The 24646-nt window shown below is 36.9% G+C and overlaps 12 protein-coding genes across 12 annotated transcripts; 5 read left to right on the forward strand and 7 right to left on the reverse strand. All coding sequences in view use genetic code 12, as the record gives it.

Moving 5' to 3' along the window:
• Positions 1 to 234: 234 nt before the first annotated feature.
• STP22 (Suppressor protein stp22 of temperature-sensitive alpha-factor receptor and arginine permease) lies at positions 235 to 1809 on the forward strand (the record flags this gene model as incomplete). The annotated part of the gene is made up of 1 exon (XM_066157761.1): positions 235 to 1809. The coding sequence occupies one exon, from the start codon at positions 235 to 237 to the stop codon at positions 1807 to 1809; it is 1575 nt and encodes a 524-aa protein (XP_066013858.1).
• Positions 1810 to 2272: 463 nt separating this feature from the next.
• On the forward strand, positions 2273 to 3673 carry CBF5 (centromere/microtubule-binding protein cbf5; the record flags this gene model as incomplete). Its single annotated transcript, XM_006690243.2, has 1 exon — positions 2273 to 3673. One exon carries the CDS (start codon positions 2273 to 2275, stop codon positions 3671 to 3673), a length of 1401 nt encoding a protein of 466 aa, XP_006690306.1.
• Positions 3674 to 3737: 64 nt separating this feature from the next.
• On the reverse strand, positions 3738 to 4931 carry PSN45_001929 (uncharacterized protein; the record flags this gene model as incomplete). The annotated part of the gene is made up of 1 exon (XM_006689468.2): positions 3738 to 4931. One exon carries the CDS (start codon positions 4929 to 4931, stop codon positions 3738 to 3740), a length of 1194 nt encoding a protein of 397 aa, XP_006689531.2.
• Positions 4932 to 6029: 1098 nt separating this feature from the next.
• On the reverse strand, positions 6030 to 7520 carry PEA2 (Ccoiled-coil polarisome protein; the record flags this gene model as incomplete). The annotated part of the gene is made up of 1 exon (XM_006689467.2): positions 6030 to 7520. The coding sequence occupies one exon, from the start codon at positions 7518 to 7520 to the stop codon at positions 6030 to 6032; it is 1491 nt and encodes a 496-aa protein (XP_006689530.2).
• A 397-nt stretch (positions 7521 to 7917) lies between these two features.
• On the forward strand, positions 7918 to 9470 carry APN2 (Class II abasic (AP) endonuclease; the record flags this gene model as incomplete). The annotated part of the gene is made up of 2 exons (XM_066157762.1): positions 7918 to 9298; positions 9451 to 9470. The coding sequence occupies 2 exons, from the start codon at positions 7918 to 7920 to the stop codon at positions 9468 to 9470; spliced, it is 1401 nt and encodes a 466-aa protein (XP_066013859.1).
• Positions 9471 to 9671: 201 nt separating this feature from the next.
• tbp1 (TATA-binding protein (TBP)) lies at positions 9672 to 10385 on the reverse strand (the record flags this gene model as incomplete). The annotated part of the gene is made up of 1 exon (XM_066157763.1): positions 9672 to 10385. The coding sequence occupies one exon, from the start codon at positions 10383 to 10385 to the stop codon at positions 9672 to 9674; it is 714 nt and encodes a 237-aa protein (XP_066013860.1).
• Positions 10386 to 11322: 937 nt separating this feature from the next.
• On the reverse strand, positions 11323 to 12641 carry PSN45_001933 (uncharacterized protein; the record flags this gene model as incomplete). Its single annotated transcript, XM_006690239.2, has 2 exons — positions 11323 to 11679; positions 11796 to 12641. 2 exons carry the CDS (start codon positions 12639 to 12641, stop codon positions 11323 to 11325), a joined length of 1203 nt encoding a protein of 400 aa, XP_006690302.2.
• A 929-nt stretch (positions 12642 to 13570) lies between these two features.
• On the reverse strand, positions 13571 to 16885 carry PSN45_001934 (uncharacterized protein; the record flags this gene model as incomplete). The annotated part of the gene is made up of 1 exon (XM_006689463.2): positions 13571 to 16885. One exon carries the CDS (start codon positions 16883 to 16885, stop codon positions 13571 to 13573), a length of 3315 nt encoding a protein of 1104 aa, XP_006689526.2.
• Positions 16886 to 17419: 534 nt separating this feature from the next.
• hob3 (BAR adaptor protein Hob3) lies at positions 17420 to 18220 on the reverse strand (the record flags this gene model as incomplete). The annotated part of the gene is made up of 1 exon (XM_006689462.2): positions 17420 to 18220. One exon carries the CDS (start codon positions 18218 to 18220, stop codon positions 17420 to 17422), a length of 801 nt encoding a protein of 266 aa, XP_006689525.1.
• Positions 18221 to 18356: 136 nt separating this feature from the next.
• Positions 18357 to 18695, forward strand: PSN45_001936 (uncharacterized protein; the record flags this gene model as incomplete). The annotated part of the gene is made up of 1 exon (XM_006689461.2): positions 18357 to 18695. The coding sequence occupies one exon, from the start codon at positions 18357 to 18359 to the stop codon at positions 18693 to 18695; it is 339 nt and encodes a 112-aa protein (XP_006689524.2).
• Positions 18696 to 18873: 178 nt separating this feature from the next.
• PSN45_001937 (uncharacterized protein) lies at positions 18874 to 19734 on the forward strand (the record flags this gene model as incomplete). The annotated part of the gene is made up of 1 exon (XM_006689460.2): positions 18874 to 19734. One exon carries the CDS (start codon positions 18874 to 18876, stop codon positions 19732 to 19734), a length of 861 nt encoding a protein of 286 aa, XP_006689523.1.
• A 1410-nt stretch (positions 19735 to 21144) lies between these two features.
• RAD3 (TFIIH/NER complex ATP-dependent 5'-3' DNA helicase subunit) lies at positions 21145 to 24340 on the reverse strand (the record flags this gene model as incomplete). Its single annotated transcript, XM_006689459.2, has 2 exons — positions 21145 to 23585; positions 23740 to 24340. The coding sequence occupies 2 exons, from the start codon at positions 24338 to 24340 to the stop codon at positions 21145 to 21147; spliced, it is 3042 nt and encodes a 1013-aa protein (XP_006689522.2).
• Between the last annotated feature and the right edge of the window lie 306 nt (positions 24341 to 24646).

Raw genomic sequence — 24646 nt, forward strand, 5'->3', positions numbered from 1 at the left:
CTCTTCCAAGCACGTGATTGAGCCTACAACGAGTCAACGCTATACTGTTCTCTGGAGTAAATGATGGAGCACTTAACCCTTCATGATTGGACTATCATCCAAAACGTGCGAGAACCACATTTGAATACTGTTCGTAGCGCGATAGCTATTAGGAATTTCGAGAGACAACTTAAAGTATTGAAAATCAAGATATTCCTTGCGGTACATTACTATTGAAAAGTTCTTTCGTTTCGAATGGCTGATGATCAAAAGCTCAAACAATTGCCCCAGCAATTGATTAATTGGCTTCAAAGTGTATTACAACCTCAATACCAAAACAAGCAAACCACTTATACCCACATTATCCAGTTCTTACAGTTATACTTCGAAACAGGATTTAGAATTAGGACAAGGGTTTATACGGCAGAGAAAACCGGTAGTTCCAATTTATTGATTAACTTATTTGGAAAGATAAATGGATATATTCCTATAGAAATATGGATCCCTTTGTCTTACCCTTTCAATGCCACATCCGCTCCAGACGAAGCATCAGGCGGTATTCCTATAGTATATGCTGTGCCAAACAATGCTGATGGTGTATTTTTGAAACCAGGGAATTTTATAGATAGCCAAGGAAAATTCTATCACCCTTTTTTGAGCCAATGGTTTAATCAATGCAAGCAAGAGGATGTCAACATTCTTCGGACTTACAATTTAGTAAATCTTGTGAGGTTATTGAATGATGCCTTCCTCATAGAGCCGCCTATCTATCGATCGAACTCACCTGATGCCCCACAGCTTCCTCCAAAGCCACCCAGCACCAAAATTCTTGTCCTGAGCTCAAGCCAAACAAATGGCCGAAATAACCCTGAACTAATACGTTCGCCTCACTTCCCATCTTCAATCCGTTCTGACACAACAGGAATTATGAAAAATGACACGGGAAATGTTTCCAATATTCCTATGAGATACCAAGCTCCACTACCGATACCACCACAACAGTTATCCGACAGAGTTCCAAAAGAAGAAACATTGGACACAAACATTTCCTCAAGGATCCAGCCAAAATTTGTCTATCCCACGTCGCCATCACCTCCGAGCTATTTATCTAGATCAGACCAGGGACAAAATCAGGGGCCAAACCAATCAGTTCCATCACAATATCCTTTTTCAGATAGATCTACACAATTCAGATTACAAACGCAGAACCATAGTCAATCAATCACTGAACTCCTCGAAACCGATTTGATGGATAGAGATGACAGAAGTCAGAAAGTGCCAGATAGCAAGAGCCATAGTTTAACTAGGTTATCCGATAAGATTAACAGATGCTTGTGTGAACTTCCTCCTTACTCACAAGATCGTGTTAATAAGATGAATGGTCAAGCTTCCAAGGTCAGCAAGTTAGGCGAACAGCTCAGCTATCAGAATCAACAAGCATTAGCAAATAAGAATAACCTTGAAAGCCATTTATCTTACCTTCTTCACCAATTGACAAGCATAAAAAATTTGAATAATCGATTACAGCAAGCAATAGATGATAATATCAAGGATCACCTGAATGTGCATTTTGGTTTTGATCAGAAAATGAGTTTGGATGAGGTTGTTATATCGGATTCTGTTTTGACTAATCAGTTATATGAGATAAGCAGTGAAATTAAAGCTAATAATGATTGTATGTCTTTGATTGGGGGCAGCTTCGACAACGAAAATGAGTTAATAGATGATGCAAGCTTTGATACCTGCGTAAAGACAGTAAGAGGCATAGGGAGAGACATTTTTTGGCTAAAATTGATCAAGCATGACATTACAAATAAGATGTCCATATAACTAGTTATATGGACATCTTTTATAGACCAAAAGTACGTGCCGATCTGTTGGTTGCAAGAACATGATCTTAATGAATAACCTACCCTTCTTAGCCGTATGTCGCATTTGGTATAATTACACAACCAGTGACAGTGAATAGAATCTAATGAATTACTGAAAGCGATTTGTACAATTCACGTGTTAATCTTTCTCATTATTAACTAAATGTAAAAGATAAAGAACATTATTCATTGAAAATTTTGCAGCAAGTTCTAATAATTCTGGCTATTACAGTTTGTTATGACTTGTTTTCACAAAGAAGACATAAGAATGGGATATCCATATTATACAGGTGCACGATATTTAAAGACGACACTGAACTTATCGTATTAACCTGTATATAATTCTATTTTTCTCTCCGCGAGCTCTTCATCTCATCTTGGGATTTCGTGAAAATTTTTTAGAAGTTAGCTTGAATTGAAAGATGTCTAAAGAGGATTTCGTTATCAAGCCAGAGAATGTTGAACCCAGCAAGGACACTTCTAGTTGGCCATTGTTGTTGAAGAACTATGACAAATTATTGGTTAGAAGTGGTCATTATACCCCAATCCCTTCGGGATGCTCCCCTTTGAAAAGAGATATCAAGTCCTATGTTTCATCTGGTGTTATAAACTTGGATAAGCCATCCAACCCTTCTTCCCATGAAGTTGTTGCCTGGATTAAAAGGATCTTGAGATCAGAGAAGACTGGTCATTCTGGTACTTTGGATCCTAAGGTGACCGGTTGTCTTATTGTTTGTATTGATAGAGCTACTAGATTAGTCAAGTCTCAACAAGGTGCTGGTAAAGAGTATGTTTGTATTGTTAGATTACATGACGAGTTGAAAGATCAGAAGGACTTGGGAAGGACTTTAGAGAACTTAACTGGTGCTTTGTTTCAAAGACCTCCATTGATTTCAGCTGTGAAGAGACAGTTAAGAGTGAGAACTATTTACGATTCTAACTTAATCGAATTCGACAACAAGAGAGGATTGGGTGTTTTTTGGGCTTCTTGTGAAGCTGGTACATACATGAGAACCTTGTGCGTTCATTTGGGTATGTTGTTAGGTGTTGGTGGTCACATGCAGGAATTGAGAAGAGTTCGTTCTGGTGCTATGGACGAAAATGATAACCTTGTTACTTTACACGATGTTTTAGACGCTCAATATGTTTATGACAATACCAGAGATGAATCGTACTTAAGAAAGATAATTCAACCTTTGGAGACTTTGTTAGTTGGTTACAAGAGAATTGTTGTCAAGGACTCCGCGGTGAATGCCGTTTGTTATGGAGCTAAATTAATGATCCCAGGTTTATTGCGTTATGAAGAAGGTATCGAAATTTATGATGAAGTGGTTTTGATGACTACTAAGGGTGAAGCGATTGCCATTGGAATTGCCCAGATGACATCCGTTGACTTACAATCTTGTGACCATGGGGTCGTTGCCAAAGTCAAGAGATGCATTATGGAAAGGGACACTTACCCACGAAGATGGGGATTGGGTCCTATTGCTCAGAAGAAAAAGCAAATGAAAGCTGACGGTAAATTAGACAAATACGGAAGATCCAACGAGAACACTCCTGAAACATGGAAGAGTGAGTACAAAGACCATGATGATGAACCAGCACCCCCTGTCCCAGCTTCCAAGTTAGAGGTTCCAGAAGTTCAATTGCCAAAGAAATCCACCGAAGTTATCGAAGAAGACACCAACGAAAAGAAGGAGAAGAAAGACAAGAAGGAAAAGAAGGAGAAGAAAGACAAGAAAGAAAAGAAGGAAAAGAAGGAAAAGAAGCGTAAGGCTGAAGATGAGGAATCACCAAAGAAGAAAAAGTCTAAAAAGGAATAATTAAGCATTTTATATTATTAGAACTCAGTTCTATTTTGTGTATAATTTATAAAGGAATAAAAGATCAAGATCTATTACGTTGAGTTTTGTTTGATTGTGTCTTTTCGATTTCCATGATTCTGAATTTGATCTCTTCAATTTCAGCAGCTGGTGCTCCTTTTTTTTCCAAAAGATACATTTCACCTTTTGAAATCGCCACTCGAAGGACATTATCATTGTATGATTTGCCAAGTCTCTTTGAAGCCTTGAAGCAATCCTGTAGCCTTTCATCAGCAGTGACCAAAGAGCTCTCATTGAAACTACATATCAAACTGGTCAATATTTTCAAGAACGGTGTACAAATCTCGTCTTGGTTTAAATTCTTTAGGACGCCAAATATTTTATGGTGGTTTTTGGTCGAAGTTGGCTCAGCGACTAAAGAAATAACAAGAATCATATCAACAACCTCTGCGTTGGCTTGTAAGAACGAACCATGTTCATATTTTTCTTTTGAGTTCATGAAATCATTGAGCATATTTTTGAGGTTTTGTATTGTCACCATGGTATGGCCATACAGATCATCATCATGGCTTAACGAATCCCTTACTTCAAGCAAGGCATTAATATTTTGAATTATTGAAAATACCTTGATATCGACGGGCAAAGACGTTTGTGTCAATAATTGACTGAAACATTTCACCGAATCGTTCAAGTTGTGACTTTTGAGTTTGATTAAAGTTTTAAGATATTGATCTTTCCTTTGATAGATATGTGCCACAGTGAAATTATCACAATTAGTCAAATATCGCTCATTAAGTTTGGAAACTAGGCCATCGCTGTCTTCTATGATACCACATATGTCACAGTTGATCTGATTTAGGGATTTAATCCATTCAATGTAGAATAGGAAATTGAAAATTATCCTCCCACTGGTTACTAGATGGTTGTTCAACTGGCCAAGAGACCCACAAAATGGTACGGCATTAAACTCGGGCCCATTCATTAGACTAGACATAGCACGAAGGCCAGACTTTAAAGGGGCTAATGCCGCAGCAGCAAGGCCCTGACTAATGAGTCCAACTCCTGTAACCAACCTGTAAAGCGAGACAAACTCCATATTGTTAAGCCAGTACAACTGGAAGGCAATAGATTCATTAGATTGAGAAATATTGATTGTAATACTGATTTGGCCCTGTGAAGTCCATGTTTTCCATTGAGCCTCCCTTTCCTTTTGGATTATGCCTTCAATCGACTTTGCACACCCTTTAAGCTCGATCATTTGTCCTTTGAGAAGAAATCCGAGTAAATTGAGTAGGTAGTACATTAAACGCATTTGTACTGGTATTCCCTTTTCCTCAAATTTACCAGGGTCTACTAGACCTAGGAATATAGCAAATTCCTTCAAATGACCTGTAATGAGTGAACATTGAGAACTCAAGAGACAAATATATGTTTTCAACGGTTCAATGCATTTGTTAATACTGTTTTTGTATGCCTTAGAAACACATTGGTTTCCAAGATCATTAAAAAGTCGGTGTCTTAGTATATACAAAAGAGACACCTCTGTGGGATGTTCCTCCCAAATAGCTTCATAATTTGCCAATTGACGCCTCGAGTACTCTGGCTTGACTTTGGAAAGGACTTCTATGTGAGAAAGCATACCAAGGAGACGATACTTCTGGATTGAGTTTCTAGAGGCTAAACTGATGCACTTACTGCAATAAAATTCTGCTCTTTCATAATCTTGAGTCTCCTGAAAGTACAATGTAGCTAACCTGTGAAATATGTGACATTTTAGTTGTGGATGCAACTTGTGTTCATACCGAATTAGCATGATTCGTAGGCATTTCATGCTCAACCTTATAAGTTTAAAATATTTCTGGGTGCCTTCTAAGGTATTCGTATCCAGTATAATACTTTTGGAAGTTTTATAGAACTTATCAGACATCATAAGCAATCGCATTACCCCAGGATCCTCTTTGCTGAAAAGCATGTAAGAGGATTTTTCATATTTCAGTTTCATTACTAAACACAGAATTTAATTGCAGCGCGTATTTGTAGAATAACATTATAGATGAGCAACTCGGTCAAAAGAACGCACTAGGAATAATCAGAAATTGTTAGAGATTTTCTTATTTTTGATGCTTGTTCGTGAATATCTTGATAAATTACAAGCATAGGTCAACTTTTTGGCCTATCAATTGTGTAGTTGGGAGTTGAATCAATTTTCGAAAGTAGCATTTCAATTAAAGCAAATGCATCCATCTGAGAGCGTCTGTATCTCACTTTCAGTTTATTTAAACACCATAACCAACTTGAGAAACACAAACATGTCTAATATACAAAAAAAGTACACAGTATACAATAATGTCCTTAATCAGTTCTTTAACTGAGATAACTCGTTTTGAAGGTTCTGTCTCAATATCCTTTCTTGGTTCAACTCTATTTCATATTGATCCTGAATGTCATTTACCATCTTTTTGAATTCCTTTCGCAAAATACCATTGCTCATGCTCTTGATTCTCTCATCGTCTTCACCATCTTCATTTTGTGCACCCAATTTGTCTATTTTCAAAAGATTCAATTGTTTTTTTAATTTGGCAATTTCTTGGTCCTTGGCCACGGCAATAGAGAAACTATTATCATCAGTGGAAGTTGGGGAATCATGTCCCTTTTGCGTTTGAAGTTCTTTTTCCAAGGCAGAAACTCTTTTACGGTAGTCTTGAATAATCTTCAACGAGTTTTCTCTTGAATACTCGAATTCTTTTATCAAGTACTGATGACTGAACCTCAAGTCATTTAAAGCAGTTTTGTAATCGCTAAGTATCTTTTGATCAGGAGTATTCGACGGGTTGATGGAAAATATTGAAGACTCGTTCAAGATAGATGTGTTGTTCATATCTGTTACATCGTTACCAAAAGCTCTGGGACTATTTTCTCTTGAGGAAGATGCAGTAGGGACCGTCAAATTGGTCAATGAATGTCCAAATTGAGTAGAGGAAACTGGTGAAGAAATCAATGTATCCACACATTTCTTTAGCCAGTTGAACTTTTCTTCGGCAGAATCATTCTCATCATTCGGGGGAGGAAGATTAATATTCTTCTGAACAGAGAGGGATGCAACGTAGCCTATAAGTTTATCAAAAATTAATTTGTAGTTTGCACTTGTATTCCCAGAATTTAAGTTCATGTTGTTGGATATTTTGATATCTTCAATATAACCCAACAAGAGACAAGATAAATTATGATTGCTCAATCTCAAAGATAATTCCCCAATTTCTTCACTTAATTCAATTAGCTTTGTGTTTAGCAAATTGTTGGTCTTGACAATCTTAAATAAAATGGAAGAATCAACATCCTCGTCAACCACATTTGCAATGAACTGTTGGGATACTGCTAATTTAGACAAGTAGAACTTTTTCAACTCTGTCTTCTCTTCCAAAACCTGTTTGAGCTTCTTAACTGAGTTCAAAGATATCAACAGCTTTGTACCAAGTTTATTGATTTCAAAGACGGAGTTTTCAATTAAAACCTTCAAGTTGAGATAATTTAATTTCCTACTTGAGTCAATCAGAGCTTCTGAAGCATCCGAGTCACTTCCAGGAGTGGATACTAAACTGGGAATCTCTTCAATCAAAATGTCACCCTCATCTAATTTCGTTTGCAAGTGATTGTTGAAAGAAGAATTAATATAGTCTTCGTTGTAGGTATATTGGTGAGTAGAGTCATCATTTTCAAGTTGTGCAAGCTTTGACTTGTGCTCTTCCTGGAGTTGGAATTTCAATAACTCTGGTGTAGTGTTTGAAAGATTGTAGCTTGAATCACCCTGAAAAGGTGCACTTTTCATTATCGCCTCAGAGTCAATCATTTTGAAATTCAAGTACTAAAGAAAACCAAAAGATAGCAATAATTGAAAGTGTCTTTAAACAAAAGATGAAAACGAAATCTGTAAAACTGATAAGGAAAGTTTACCACAGCACTTCTAGGTAAGGATGGAAAAGGATAGCTTACAAGTAATTTAAATTATTTTTTTTTGTTATGTCGGCCCTACAAGGAGGAACGCGCGCGTAAATAAGCGCGTTTGCTGAGTGTACCAGTTCTTGTTCTAGATTTCTACAATAAGCACCGTATTCATATTATATTACAGAGGCTAAGAATAATTAATCCCACACGTCAAGGACTTCAAGTGGTGGGGACCAATTTTTCCCTACAATCAAGGCTAAATTTGAAAATTTATGAATTATTAAGCATCAAGAACTCCTATGATGTCTTCTGGCACAAGTCACACAAAGGAAATATACCCCCTAGATCGATTGGATGATAAACAAGAAGAAAGCATTAGATTCGTTCTGTTCAATATAAATGGGGTCAAGACTTTGGGTAATTACTTTCCTTGGAACAAGCTTAATAATAACTTTGACAAAATTTTTCAGTCTTTGAAGGGAGATATCATTTCTTTGCAAGAGTTGAAACTCAGCAGTGGAAATTTATCATCAACCAATCTTTGCAATTTGCGGAAATACAAATCGTTTATTTCGTTGCCAAAGTTGAAAAAGGGGTATAGCGGCGTGGGTTTATTTGTACGAATCCCAGAAGAGAGCGAAGATGACAAAGTAAAATACAATTTGAATGTAGTTAAGGCGGAAGAAGGAATTACAGGATATTTGAGAATAAACAATGATACCGGACATCATACAAAGTTTTTGGACTTAGACGACAACGAAGCAATTGGGGGGTATGTGACGAACGAGAATTATGAAGAGTTCGATGAGGAGCTCGCATTACAAATAGATAGAGAAGGGAGGGCAGTCGTGGTTGAACTAGCCAGTGGTTTGGTTATATTTTCGCTTTATTGTCCGGCGAATTCTATGCAAACTGAAGAAGGGGAAAGGTTGAAAAACAAATTCATGGAACTCTTGATCAAGCGCTGTCAGAACTTGATTAAACTTGGAAAGCAGATAATGGTGTTAGGCGATATAAATATCAGTTTGGACCTCATAGATCAGGCAGATGGGATTAATGAGAGATTAAACAAAAAGTTGATAAAATATTCCAACGATGGAGAAGCTTTTGAAAAGACTAACCATAAGGAATGTGTTAAGTTCAAGAGAGAGAGGTTCTCTAGAATGCATTTGAGCAAGTTTGTTTTCAGTCCTTTGAATGTTCCCGAAATAACAGGATCAGAGCGATTTCTTTATGACACTACGAGAGTATTTCGAGGACGAACCATGGAAATTTATACTTGCTGGAACACCCTTAATGGATCAAGGCAGACTAATTTTGGATCGCGGATTGATCTCATTTTGACAACGGAGGCTTGGAAGAACAGAATATCAAAATCTTCCCACTGGCCCTTCTTGATGGGTTCTGACCATTGCCCTATATTCACTGATTTTCTATTAGATGACAATGTTAACCTTAAGAAAATGAGGCAGGCCAAGTTGAGCTTTGAAGCTAAGGCATTCTATAAGATTATCAAACATCATGATATATCATCTATGTTCAAAGCAGTGAACAAGAGGAAGGCTCATGAAATTGAGGACACAAAGGAAAATGAAGTCGGTGATTCAAAAGCCACAAAGATCACTTACCAAAGTCGGAAAACTGAAAGAAAACCAGAACAAAGGTCTATACAGACTTATTTCGGTACAGCGAGAGCAAATCAAGAACTCAATGAGAAAAATATAATAGACTCGCTGTCCAATGTAAACGCAATACTACAAATGAGTTCACAACGGAGAGCAACCTTGAATTTAGCGACTGTTTTTGGAGACCCTCCAAAGTGTCATCATGACCAGACATGTCAATTGAAAACTAGTTTGACCAATCCTAAAACAAAAGGTAGGAAATTCTGGTGTTGTCCCAGGAACGCTGTTGGTATCCAAGAAGAAGGCAGATGTACGTATTTCAAGTGGTTGAACAGTCTGAAATGAAAAACACCTACATTATTATTTCATAACCCACACTTTTTATCTCGATGCTATAAGTACATAATATAATTATACAAGTCCCTGGTTGTTCAAGATTTTCTGAATTCACTCAAAACAGGATAAATGGCTTCGAAAGCAGCATAAATTTCTTCTCTTTGCTTAGCTCCAGTTAACACAATTTTTCCTGAGACGAAAATCAACAAAACAATCTTAGGCTTAACCATCCGGTAAATCAAACCAGGGAACAATTCCGGTTCATAAGACGAGAAGGTACCATGGCTGAATGCTAAACCTTCTAATCTAATGGGGAATTTGACGTCACAAGAACCAACTATATTTTGAATCTTGAAGTCAGTAAACTTAGCATTGAAACCCAACTTTTGGATGATTCTAGCATACTTCCTTGAAGCCAATTTTGAGTCGTTTTCAGATTTAGCACCAGTGACGACCATTTTACCAGAAGCAAAAATTAATGCCGTCGTTTTTGGCTCTCTAATTCTCATAATGACAGCAGCAAAACGCTTTGGATTGTATTCTGCATTTCTTGCATGCAATGCAATTGTCTTCAAGTCCAATTTGCAATCCAAGTTGACAGTAGCAACTATATTCTGTAACGTTGGTACTATACCCAAGGCTGAACCATCTTCACTTTCAGTTTTAGGTTCTATTATTCCATCTGTTTCTTCCTTCTTGGTGAGTCCGGTTTGTTGTTGCCCACTTATACCCAGGGGATACGACAAGGAATCGGGTCCTGTGAATGCTTTGGCTTTAGCGGGTGTGACAGGAAGCTTTAATGAATCCATGTTAAGATATGTCTGACTTTAAGAAGTATAGTAGTTGAGATAACAAGTTAATGTATCCCAGATGCAACTGTGTACGTAAGTTAATGAATACACTAGGATGTTAATGGGTGACGAACTATCTATTTATTCTAGTAGTTACACAAAAATCCTAAGATTTTAAGATAGATTGAATAGGATTTGTACAAATCTTATTACCCGTTTAGGAAGGTGCCTTTTTCCAGAAAACAAAATTTCGAGGGGGAATCTGCTTCCTTTTATACTAACATTATTTGTCCGGGTAATTTGATGAAATATTTGGTTTGCGATAAAAATCAACTTTTTGTTATGTACTAATTCTAAATTGTTATCTTCTGAACAGTCAACTCTATCCCTTTTTAATCGCAACCCCAAATAGCCTGGTGCTATAGGCATTCAGTATACAATAATTATGTCACTTGATACTACAGGAGCCTGGAACACAGTCTAAACAATTCTATGTACACTAGTAGCGATAAAGCAGGTAGAAGCTCAACGTTGCAACTGCAGAAAACTAAGTGTAATTTCCGTCATATTGACACTTGATTCGTCTATTACATACAATGGGAACATTTTTAAGCTATATCAGTGGACAAATCTTGTGTGATGAGTTTTGCAAGATCGATTTTCGGGAGTACCCATTTTTTTCAATGTAATTACAGTGTATAGAAGAGAAGCGAAGTAGTTTTCTTTGTGATTCAAGAGAATGAGAGAGGGTTCTGTAGATCTGTATACCATTGCTAGTACAAAATAAGAGATAATAATTGGAGTGTAGTTTGTAACCCGAAGCCCACCACAATATGCTGGCAATCAAAGAAGTTTCTTCTTCAGGTCATGGTGTTTAGTATAACTTGGGAATCTTAATCGTTGAAGAATATATTCATACTAGCAATGAAATTACATAGTTTTGTTTGAAGTTTAATTAACGTTCTTTTAACAACTTGTTCCTCTTCTCTTTTCTCTTCAATCTTTCTACTTTTCTTTTATGCATTTTTGTTGCCATCATTTCATATCTTTCCTTTTCAGCTTGTAACTCTCTTCTTCTCTTCAATTCCGTTATCCTAGCTTTCTGAGCATCTTCTTTTTCCTGTTTAAGATCCTTTAATCTTGTCTTATACTGATCCTCTTGAAGTCTTTTAGCATTTCTCTTTGTGAATGCAGTCTGCTTAGTCACTCCAAGACTTTTCACTCTAAAAGCACCCTTTTCGTCTTTCCAACTCTTTCCGTTCACTCTGGAACCTTTACTTGGGTCCTTCATTGGTATAGTCAACTTCACAGTCTTTACCAAAAAATACTTTGAATATTCGCGATGAGATAAGAATCGGTAATAACACACATTTTGATTTATCGTTCATAAATATGCTATACAGGCTAAATATCTTACTTGTCATTTACTTTGGTCCTTTTGTCAATACATAACACGGCTCTCCTCGTCCACATTCTTGACCTAGTGAACTTTGAGAATCCATCGATGAAATCACCATTTTCCCAGGAATTATCAAAAAACTTCCAGCCGTTGTTCTTGTTCTTACTAAACTCTTTATCTATGGACCACTTTTGATCAAGCCATTCCCAACTATAGCTGTACAAGTCGTCATTGAAAACTGGAGGTGAAAACTGCAGTAATTCTACTGTTTGGATCAACGTATGTGGGAAGCAATAATTTGACCTTTCACTTGGTAAAAGAAGCTTAGACCACCCGATTCCAATCCATCTTCTTTCGTTCTCCAAGACTTCAAATAGGATTGTTTGTTTGAGTCTGGTAGGAGACTCAACAGACTTGTTCAAAACTTTCAAGTCACTCAAAGCATGTTCCATTGACTTCGAATTGATAGGCTTGGACTTACTTTCCATGTTTAGCTTTATATCTAAACCAGTTAGATAAAATACTAGAATTCTCACATAGACAGATCTCCATAGCAACCTTCTTAAAGAATACGACCACGGGGAGTGGTAACTTAACACAAAAAGACCAGTTAGCCATAAAAACTTTTTGGGGGATAAGGCGTAGTTAATGAGGAGTAGATGAACTGGTGTCAACAACACAGTCATGACAAACATTTGAATAAAATTATGAGCTTTAAAGTCCAGCTTTTTAATGGGCTTTAGAAGCATTTCGAATCTGACTGTAATATTATGCAAAGTGTGTAAGATCTCGTCAATTGTCGGCTTTTCATTATATTTTATATCAAAAATGGTGGAGTTCACTATCCAAATCATATATGAAAACACAAGAGCCATGATTATAGGAAGAATAACCAAACTTATACTATTCCAATACATGATGACAATAGAGTAGATAATGATGAATAAAAAGTTGGTATAAGGGTCTTCATTAGTCCATGTTATTATCTCCAATGCATTATCAGCTATCAACAAGTAAGGAAATATTTTGGCTAAAATTGACGATAGAATTGGATTGTCAACTAGAAGTTGGTTGTTATTGCTTCCTGTTAGCAAACGGGTGTCTGACGGTTGAAATGGGGCGTAAATTATGTCAGTTTCACTCATTATTAAGCTCCAAAGATTTCAGTATCGAGTTTCGTCAATAAAATGAAGTCGCAATCATATGAAGTTTTTGTGGAGACCAGATGATATTTTTAACATTATCCAGAAAAAAAAGCATTTCACTTGTTTTACATTGATGAAGGGCAAACATTGATTGGATATATTAATGATTCACCAGGTTAATCATTGTCTTGAAATTCGGTTATGTAGTCCATTCTTGTCCAATAAGAGGGGAAACGTTGCAGATGGACAGGAACATTCTAAAGGCCCCAGTCCAATGAAAAGATGCCAGGAAATGCAAGGTGCAAAACCAATGAGCCTAGTTTATATTCAGAGGAATGAGTTATATACAAGGCTTCAATTCGTTTCAGCCATTTGAGTCTTTTCTATCTTCCATTTCGTTCAATTAAAGCCTCTTTTGAGCTCGAAAAACTTTGATGAACATAGAGAGTTTCTTTCACAGCACTAGATTTTATCGTAAACCATCAAACAATATTGAATACGGGCTATTATGTGTTTAAAAAAGTGTCCAGAGCTATCCTGGGTGAAATCATTTTCTGTTTGAAATAATGTAGACCATAGCATTACCCAAGATCAAATACCAGTCATTATAATAAATTGGTTATATTAGTACAGTACACATCAATAATTACAAACAGTTATCACCTCTTTCGTCTTTTGTTAATGAATAACAATTCGTTGTTGATAGCCTTGCTCTTATTCAAATCATTAAAGTAAAGGTTTTCCTCAACAAGCTTGTCGTTTCCCAAGTATAGAATTTTGATCAAATTGCCAAAGCTCACAGCGACGGATTTGTAACCAAATTTTTCAATGCAACCAATATTGTTGCAGACCAACCCTTTGCTTAACCTTGGAATCTCATATTCAACCATCTTTCCGTCACCTAACGTGATGATGAACCCAGTCCAATTATTTGTTTGCACTTCATTCTCCTTAGGGGTCTTGATTTTCAGCTTCAAGCTTCTGAGTTTGCTACCCCCCCGCATATCAACTTTCTTAAGGTATCCACTCTCAAAAATGTCATCGTTACCATCTTGATACAGTACACTCTTTTCACTACTATTTTTGACACCAATGACCATGTTTATGTCTGTTAACTGCCAAGCACCAATCTCTTCGTACCAATATTGTTCTTCGTAGACATCATCGAACCCAGCACATCTAATTTCCCTGGGGTCTCTTTCCACTCTTAAACATATGTTTGTTTTTGATCTATTGGCGACTTTAAACGTATGAATTATCAAAGTATCGGAACTGAAATCTTCATAAACAACTGTTAATGACAGTATAGATGCGCACCCACAAAATCTGCAATGTGTCGGTTCCAGGTGTGATACTTTGAAGCTCAGAGGTTTAAAGTGGGCAACGTTAATCTTATGAAGAATGATACCTGTCTGAACATCAATGAGTTCTGCAACTAAGTTGTTTACTCTGATTATCATACCAACAAAGTCCAAAGTTACAATAATGGTCTTATTAATCTCCACCAATGAGTTGAAGGAATCTTTTAGAGCTTCAGGTGCTGAAGCTTTGTTATTAACGTTTATACTCTCAAAGTTGTAATTATTGTAAGCCATAGGTCCAATAGAAGAAGAGTTCCTGGACATAGGTGTGTCCATTGAAACCACCTGTTTGTTGTATTTGTTGTCTGATGTGTCAAGTTTCAAAAATTTCCACTTGTTGTTAACGGCCACTGAGACAACTAAATCTCCATTTGTTAGTTGATGTACAATTCTGTCATTTACTCTAGGTGTTATGATCTTTTTAGCCAATTTCAATTTGACTGGAATGTCTTCTGTGTCATACAACGAATCCAATATATCTGAGGTTACCTTAATAGTTCCACTTTCACAGGAGGCCGTTAAAATACTCCCTGATTCAAGAACCATCACAAAATCATATTGAACAGAAGATTTTTCCAATCTGGGATAGTTACCATTCATAGATATTATACTATCTCTCCTGGGCTTTTTCATCTTTTTGAGTTGAAGAAACGCCGGGGCAGTTCTTTCCCTAAAGAATGATTCGAGAATTTTGTCTTTTGTGAAATCGATCTCGAGAGACGATGTCCAATGGAACTTTAATAGAGATCTGGAGTAACACCTGATAAGCTTATACTTGAAGTTCATTAAAATGATGAATTCCCCTCCGGTACTTATATTGGCATAGTTTATTGGCCAGAATTCAAGCTCCTTATCATCCAAACCTATAGTGGAGCAGATATCAATCGGCTTGGATAAGCTTAAAGGAGACCAAACAAACACTTTATGATCTAAGCCAATGGATATCAAGAAAGATGAATTATTTGACTTGAGTTTAATGACATCCAAGTAATGGGTTTCGGGAAGATCGATAGACTTGAAGGACTTGTTATCATTCAATTCAATCTTCGAATCTGTTCCCACAATTTTAAAAGTAGACAATCTGAATACTATAACAGAAACGGACATCAATAACACTGTGAATGCACAGTATTCCAAAAAGTAGAATATGTCAAAACTCAAACGTCTTGTACTCTTCTGACTTAAAATGTTAGAATCATGGAACAAACTGTAAGGAATATAAAGAGCCCAGTACGTCAATACCATAAATAAATTCCAAACCTCCAAAGGTGGAAGTACCATCAACCATGATTTGAGAGTGGTTGGATACCGTACAAAAGTTAAAGTGGTACCAAGTTTGTAAAGAATTGAGTTTCTGGGAGGCTTGCCCTTGAGAAGAAGCGAACTGAACGAATTCAATTCGGTGTTTGATTGTCCATTGTCAAGAATTTTCGTTATATCTGTTCTGTAATTATCAACTATAATTAGTCCTATTAAATAGGTTAGTTGAAGAATGTGGTCAATGATCAAGGACCAGAATATAACGGCAAATAATGCACCAATCTTTGAATTTAAAGAGTCCAAGAATGCACCACCAAAATAGTACCTCATAAAGAGCAAGCTCAGATATTCAACTGCTTTCAAGGTGAGTATGTCAAGTGATAAAATCTTGGTAATTCTTGGCAAAATCAAATTGAATTTTGATTCAAGATGGAGGTTTCGAAGCAAGCTGTTCAACATGTCAAGTTTTTGGTAACTAGCTTCTGTGTTATTTTCAAGCCCAATGAAAAATTTGTATAATCTCGTTTGTAAATACCTTGAGTCCATATTACAATAGTCGTCACAACTCGACAAGTCAATGATAAGCCTTATCAAGTTTCGAGAACTAATAAAAACCACAATAAATAAGGCGGACGCAATTGTAACAAAACTAGGAGATTGGAATAAATCTTCCCAAAAATCACACCCATTAAAGATCTTTACCAACTGAACAGCAGCAGTTACACTCACATTTACTTCCATGAACCAGCCACACAAGATCCCAAAGTTGGATTTAATTTTGTGCAAATTGGATATGGATAAGTATAAATATGTCAAGAAATATATGGTGAAAACAATGATCCAAAATCTCAACCCCAAAGTGAAATAAACTCCATATCCATATCCATTTATAAGGAGATAATACTTCAAAAAATCTTTAATCCTGACTGGATTGTCTATTGAATACTGTACCCACTGCAGATCAATTATCAACCTGGAATCGTGAATCAAATACACGTTTAAGGTGTCCGCTCCTATTATCATATAGTTAACAAACTCGATCCCATCGAGATAAACTAAATTTAAGTGATAGTTGGAATTGTAGTTGACTTTTGTAACAAGGTAATCATTGGAAAATCTAGATGAAATATCAAGCTTCCAATCCAATATTGGAGATAAAATGGTAACGGAACCAGAGCTCGATTCAATGAGATTGATTATTTTGTTGTTCACCTCATGAAGAAAATCGTAAGTGAGGGCATTATCGTTATGGAAAGTCACCTTTGTGAGATACGACCCTGACAAATCTGAGGCTATAAGTCCTTCTATGTGCTTGTAATTGTAATTGAATTCCACAGTATGATTATAACCCATAATGTTGGTAGGGGAGTTTTTGACCAGGGAATGTGAAAAATATTCATTTCGTAGCCACGTATTCACCTGAAGGATAGTAAAGTGGTATACAACACTGTAACCAAATGTAAAGACCAAAAATATAGGCACTAATACCAATATTTTAGGGTACTTTATCAAAAGTTTAATCACTTTGGTTAAGTGTTGGTTCACAATATTTTCCCTCGGATTCATGGACACCATGCTAAACGACAACTACTTGATGTATCTTTCTCCTAGTGAGCAACCCACGATACCTATGATTGAGTTAAATATGTTTGAATCAACAAGGGTCTTTGGAAGAAGTTAAAAAAATTACGAAGGTGAAGGAATATAACAAAAAGATTTCCTCATTAGATTGTTCGAGCATAATCTAGACTAGAGTGAGTTAAAATTTTGGTGGTACACATCCGCTCTACATGCGACCCAATCTCCTTGGTGTCTCAGACAGCGGGAAAAACATACATTTTTGATTATCTATTTGCCATACACTACAAAATTATAAAATGAACTAGATTACTTTTGCCCTAAAGAAGTTATATTCAAGCTGTTCATTTGATTTAATAAATCATCAATTTTGCCATCCAACAAACCGTTAGAATACTCATCACGTGACTGTTCGTCTAAGTACTGCTGGATTTGTGCAATTCTAGAATATCCTTCGGTACAAAATTTCAACTGGATTTTGACCAAACTCTCAAATGAAGGATCATAAAAAGGAACTCTAAGACTTATAAGTTGAGGTAATTCTTGTTTTAACTGTTCATTTAAATCATCAAAAATATCTTTAGCCATGGCTAATTCCTTTTCAGCTCTTGGGAGTTTAGCAGCATCCTTAGCGGGTTTGTCAATTAATCTTCTAACCTTGGATTTGCACTGATCATAGTCAACTTTTTTATGAGATCTCTTCTTGATAGCTTCGTCAATCTCATTGAAGTAATTGGCAAATTTGGTTATGGGATCCAAGATAGTCTCTCTGAATGGACCATCAACTTGTTTAACTGTCTCTTCATCAAATTCCCTGACACATTGAAGGTAATATGTTCCCACACTAGCGTACTGGCTAGAGGCTCCTTGTTTGCTTTCTTCATACAAGTTGTTGACAATTTCAGCAATATTAACTTGTGCTGCAGTGACGGCTCTCAATGAATCCAAGTATCCCTTACTTGCTTTTTGTAAATTTTGACCAGCAGTCTTCAAAGTCTTGTACCTTCTTTCTTCTACATCAAAATCTTTATCAATGGTTTTATCCACACTCTTGACAGTCACTGACATACCGGCCCTATTCACGGCTTTCTTAAACCCTGACCACGACATGGTTGGTGCTAAATGTTAAATTACTTTCACAATTGGAATCGGGTCCCACCGGAGCTTGTGTGTTGATAGGTTATTCAGAGTTTGCACTGACTAGTTCGCGCGTTTTTCGTGACTATTTTGAAGACTAAAATATACTATGACAGAAGCCAATCCCTTGAGTTTAGCTAATGAAGCCCATTTAAACGAGAAGGTAGTTGCAGCTAAATCCATAGAAACGAATCATGCTAATAATTCTAATCTGAAGACGGAATTTGGACCCTTGAATACCGATTTTCAGGCAGATTCTCAGAAGGATTCTTCGAAGAATCATCAACTGTCAAAAGATGAAATGATACAAGAAATACTTCAACTCAAAGCGTCCATATCACATCTAGTAGGTAATGTGAGGGATATAAAGATGCTTTGTGAAAAATCTGAGAATGATAACCAATATTTACAAGAGTATGTGGGAACTTTGATGAAAACGAATAAGTGAATCCATAGTAAGTTCACGAATAGACGATTAATGACTACAGATCAATGAAGATTACTAGTGCAATTCATTGAATGCTTCTCATAATAAATTAGCACAACTTGCTTTCTTTTCTTGGTGGATTTACGTCTAGCAAAATTTAGTTGCGAATAATCCACAAACTCAATATTAAAGTCTGATCATGGTGAACGCCGAAAATGAACACGAATTGCCATCTTATTCAAGTGCAGACTTTGCCAAAATGGTTCAAGGTCCACCTGGATCACTTAGATTCTTTCGCAACCGGAATGGCCACTTTGAAAACGTGGCAGCTCTGGTCTCTACTAAAGAAGCTATTGAGTTAAATAAATCCAAGTATTTTCGAGGTATCACTTCAGGCAGCATAGGAAACTCTACACTTTATAGTGACAGGGGAAAAATCAAGTTGCACAAAGAAGAAGTATGTGATGTGATCCTTGGAACAAAGGGTAGTACCACAGCGAGGATTTTGACTACTGATGAAGATGATATATTTTATGAAACTTCTCCGGTTCAAGAGTGTTTTGACAGTATTGGCACGGAAGACAAGCCCACAATGTTTCCCATACTCACCAATGGGTTAATACCTGATATGAATTCTCCAGTTGAGGTCATCATTGAACCCACCACAAAGCCACTTTTACCATACAATGCTATGTTGGATTTGTCTGCTATTAATCACAATGCTAAAAGCATGAAAGTTTTTGGCCCTTTATGCAATGTTATTGATTACGATCCAGAAGAGTTAAATGATGAGAATGCATTGCTAAACATTCTTAATGAAGAGATTGTCGCCTCAATGGAAGCCGAAACTGAAAATGACCATAGAAGCCAAAGCTCAGACAGAAGCAGAATCGAAGAAGAATCATGGTGGTATAAAGTTCGCTCTTGGTTCAAAGAAGAAGAAGAAGCAGCTTTTGAGCGGTATTTCAACAAATACCCTTGGGCGAAGTATTTCCAGCGATCATTAATTGAAAATCCTATTTCAGATCTTGAAGATTTCGAGAACTTGTTCACCAAGTAGAATCTTGCTTCCATTGAATGAAGTTATTATAGAATATGTTTGTAGTAGTTTGTGGAATCTGGTAATTTATCAAGTAATATGCCTCCATTTTGTGGCACTGAAGCTTCCTGAATCATGTCTTTAGTAATCTCCTGGAGTTTTCTTGTACTCCTAGGTCGCTGTAGAATCGATGTGGAACAATATATAGAAGCACCTTGCCAAGAACCAAGGGATTTGATTCCCCGAACTTCGCTGGAAATAGAAGCATTCTGTCTTAAGGTATTCAAGACGTGGGATTTCAACCCTGGTATGTTACTGAGCGCACCTTCGAAGACAATGTTGTTCAACAAGGTTGGCCGATTATCAACCAGGGCTTGAAAGATGACTCTTTCTATAACACCAAGCACAGTTAGAAGAAGCTGAGAAACAATCCGTGTTCTGACGGACCCAGGAATAGAGTATCCTTCAAGTTGGACAAGCTCCTCCTCAATCTGACCAATGCAAACATAGTCAACAATAAATTGTTCCACAAGTTCAAAGAAGCTTGTATCTGTGATAATCTCATGATCCAACTCAATGAGATATTCAGCGATACAGTAGTGTAGATTTTCACCTGTGAGTCCACCTTTATTTTCAACCTCCGAGATTATTCTATAGTCAGCTAAAGAGCATACTCTAAAAGAAGACCAATTAAACTCCACCACAAGTCCATCACAAGAGTTTGCCGAAATTAGCGACAAAATTGGACTAGGTATAAACTGTACAGACTTAACTCCAAACCTCGTCAACATTATTTTGCATATGTAAAACCTTTCAAGTTGGGAAAATTTGCTGTTCAGTATAATGATTTTGCAGCTTGATAGCATTAATGGAAAATGCTGAAAAATTGTGAGAAGATTCTCATGTAAACATATCTCATCAACTGTATGCATCCAAAGACTCAGGTCTTGCCGATATACCTGAATCAACCTTTTAATTGGATCATGTATTTGTCTTATAATACAATTAGTCTGATTCGAATCCAAAGAATGGTCATTCAAGTGTAGAAACCAGGGGAAATTCTCCGCCGGACTATAGCCACTGTTCCTTACAGTTACCAATGGTAACTCAATACCAGCTTTCCCCGCTCTTATAAAACGAGAGCCAATGTCAAATATCAAATAGTTGGGTTCATTAGACATTCAATTTATCTCCGAGAAGCAAATCTATATATTTTTAAAAATAGTTAATGTTTGTAGTGCGAAAGTGTTAGCACATCACATGTCCATGCTAGGACATTGACTAATTATGGCACTGCGGAGCCATTGCTCAAGATGTACTTTCACCGCATATCCATTAACAGTTAATAATATATATTTACTTCGCTCCTCGAGCATAATTCAAGCTATGACCCTGAGATGGATGTTATTCGACACGCCAATAGACAGCGAGTTACAACATATTTAATTCTTCATCGTCCATGTCCATGAAATCCACATCCTCAGGAGCACTCACCACTCCATCTTCAGAAACACCCGTGTTTCCTGAATGTTCATTGAGTTGTTTTATCTGTTCTTGTTGATGCTTTTGCAATTGTTGGAGGTCCCACACACTGACGCCTTCTTGATCCTTTGGATTTGTGGGTTGTGCTAAAGTTCTTAAGAATTTCTTAGCATTTGCTAATGCCATATCTGTTGACAAGTTCAAGTCGGAATCATTCAATGCCTGTGCAATCCATTTTGGTAGTTGGCTTCTCTTCCTAGCAAATCTTCTATCTGCTAAAACCATGATACCATAATCATCTTTCCCTCTCAAAACTCTACCCAAACACTGAGCAGCATGACGCATAGCATCGAAAGACAAAAAGTCATTCTCTCTGATTTGGTTATTTTCTCGCAAGAACTCGAGCCTTGCCTTTAAGATTCTTGATTCGGTATATTGGAAAGGAATCCCAATCATCAAGACTGTTCTTCCATAGTGATGGTCAAAATCAATGCCTTCACTGACTTTACCACGGGCCACTGATAGTAAAACCGCTCCTCTTCCACTGTTACATGCTTTTCTATAGGTGTCCAATGCCAATGACGTTTCCTGGGCATCTGGGGTTTCTACTAGGATCAATTTGTATTTCCACACTTCATCTAGAACACCCATAGTTTGCCACATTGAAATGATAGATTCCATGTAAAGATACGAAGGGAAAAATACAACCATTCCATCTGGGGTGATTTTCGAAAACTCAATCAAAAGGGATCCATAGTTCCTCACAACCGATGGATCATTACGAATTTCAAACCGGGAGGAAATGGAAACTTGATCAGACCCTTTTGTCACTATCATTGGTAAGAACGATCTTCTGTCTAAGGTCATGGTATAGGATCTTTGAATAACAGTTTCAAAGTTTAACATTTTTGGGTACATATCCAAAGGAGAAATTGTCCCTGATGTGATGATAACTGATGAAAATCTATCGAACACAGGTTTCATTGCAATAGATGCATCGAGACAAGTGAACCTCAAAATAGGATTTGGGACTGTAGCCCCTTCAGTTTCAAACGGCTCTAATATCAACTGGAACCCTTTATCATAAGTAGAAACCAAGGTTGCAAATGTTGCAATGTCTTTTAAAGCAGTAAAATCTTCAATATCATTCAATTCTAATGTCCTCACCAATAAAGATAACCGTTCACTGCAAAATCTCAACGGTTTTCGGTCTATGAATGTTAGTTCCTTCAAATGCTGGAGAAAACTATTCGGTGTTTCACTTATAACATGAAGAACTTTCATTCTGGTTTTCAAGTATTCGATGAATCTCTTCAAAAAAGACACGAAGTGTTCTCCTTTTCTTATATTCCCGGGTATAGCTTCGTCCAATAAATCCTGAGGTAGAGTTGGATTGGCCATAAATAGCTCTTCATCACGGGCTATTTCAGCTTGTCGCAAACCTTCTACCAATTTCTCATATTCGTTCTGAAGCTTTTCGCTGTCTTGGGCTTTCATGTCTTCAATTGCATCGCTCAATTTGTTGGCACCTCGAGTGGCTCTTTTGAGAGTATCATCTGTCAAGTCTAAAGACAAGGACTCTATACACACGTTATCAATATTGTGTGCCTCGTCAAATATAATGATACTATCTTTGCTCAATTCTTTAGAAACCCTTTCTGCAATCTTAGGGTCTAATAAATAATGATAGGAATAAATAATAATATTGCAGAAAGGTATCATTCTTCTGACAGTGAAATATGGACATGTGGATTTCTCTCTGCCGAAATCCATCAAAGACTCAAAAGAATACACGCCTGGAGGAATCAAATCATGTTGTTCGTAATCGTAAAGGTTTTCATGGAATTTGCATAATGAATTAACTTCAGGATTCGATCTTTGGGCTTCCTCATCGATAGCACCTTCTTCAATACGATGCTTCAACTGACCATTAGTGATTCTCCTGCACTTTTCATCAACCACAGCCCCTTTTCGCTCCTTAGAAATTGTTGGATGTAGACATAAATTCTTTCTACTTGTCAAACCCAATCCCCTAAAGTCTTCCACAAAGCCCAATTCATTGGCTCTGTATTCCATCAAATTATACAACTCGATCAATGCTTTTTCAATCTCAGACATTGTACGAGAACAGTAAACGACTTTCCTATGTTCTGGATAATGCATTTGATAGGCGACTGTAAGGGAAAGCAAAGACACAGTTTTACCTGTACCCGAAGGCATTTCCAAAATACAATTTCCTCCCACATCTAGAGTCTTCTTGATATCACACATATATGCATACTGTTCTGGATATATCTTTGGGTAAGGGAAAAGCACCGGAAGATCGTCAATGTAGAACTTCATTTTAGTGGTGTAAGTTAACAAAATTTTAGAGATGCGAAACTCTCTTACTTTACTTATGAGTGGAGATATAAGAAAAATACAGTATTTTACACTAATCTCCTCTTGAATATGCTCTCTATTTACCAAAATTCTCTAATATGAGGGTCTCTAGTTTTGGGAATATGATATCTGAAGTGTTCCCACTAATTTTGTGTAGTGTACCTTGTGCCTCATAGAAACGTTTGAGTGGTTCTATTTCTGAATTATATTGATCTAACCTCTTTTGAAACACTTCAGCAGTATCATCATCCCTCTTTGACAACGATTCTCCAGTAATGTCGTCTTTGAATGGAACCTTCGGAGGATTGTAATCCAAACTGTATACTCTTCCACTGGGCAAATGAACCCATCTGGCCTCTATTCTCTCTAAAATCACTGATTGATCCACATCTAATTCAACAACCATATTTATATTTGCATTACTCTCAGACAAGATGACATTTAAGGCTTGTGCTTGGGGAGCAGTTCTGGGAAATCCATCCAAAAGCCATGTAGCATCAGAGTGAAGCCAATTTTTCTGCTGCAACTGAGAGGTAATCAACTGAACCATTGTGGAATCAGGAACCAACCTTCCCATCTTGATGTAACCTGATGCTTCTTGTCCTATTGGCGAATTCAAAGCTATTTGTGATCTTAATACATCTCCAGATGATAACGAGTTAATGGATGGGAATCTCTTTAAAAGCTTGGAAGTTTGGGTACCTTTGCCTGAACCAGGAGCCCCTAATAACAACAACCTCAAAGGGCTGACAATGGAGCTCATGTACAAGTGTTTAAGGGGTAAATAGTCCTTGCGTTAATATATTGGCTTTTTTGGACGAGATTTCGATTGGGAAAATCCGGGGATCGCTCCAGCGGACTTTTTTGTCCAGGCTCGTGAAAATGTTTGAACTTTAGAATTTGTTCTATTTTACGAAAATAGTCGATGTGTATTCAGTTTTTAAGGCTTCCTTCACTAAGATAACTCAAAAACCACAGTATTCATATTTAGTAATTGAAAATCAAATGGACCAAAACAATATTCTATTTTACCTGCAACTGTAGAAAACCTTTCTGTAGGAATCGGTAG

This window comes from Yamadazyma tenuis, chromosome 2, assembly GCF_029203305.1.
Source record: "Yamadazyma tenuis chromosome 2, complete sequence".
Taxonomy (NCBI): Eukaryota; Fungi; Ascomycota; class Pichiomycetes; order Serinales; family Debaryomycetaceae; genus Yamadazyma; species Yamadazyma tenuis.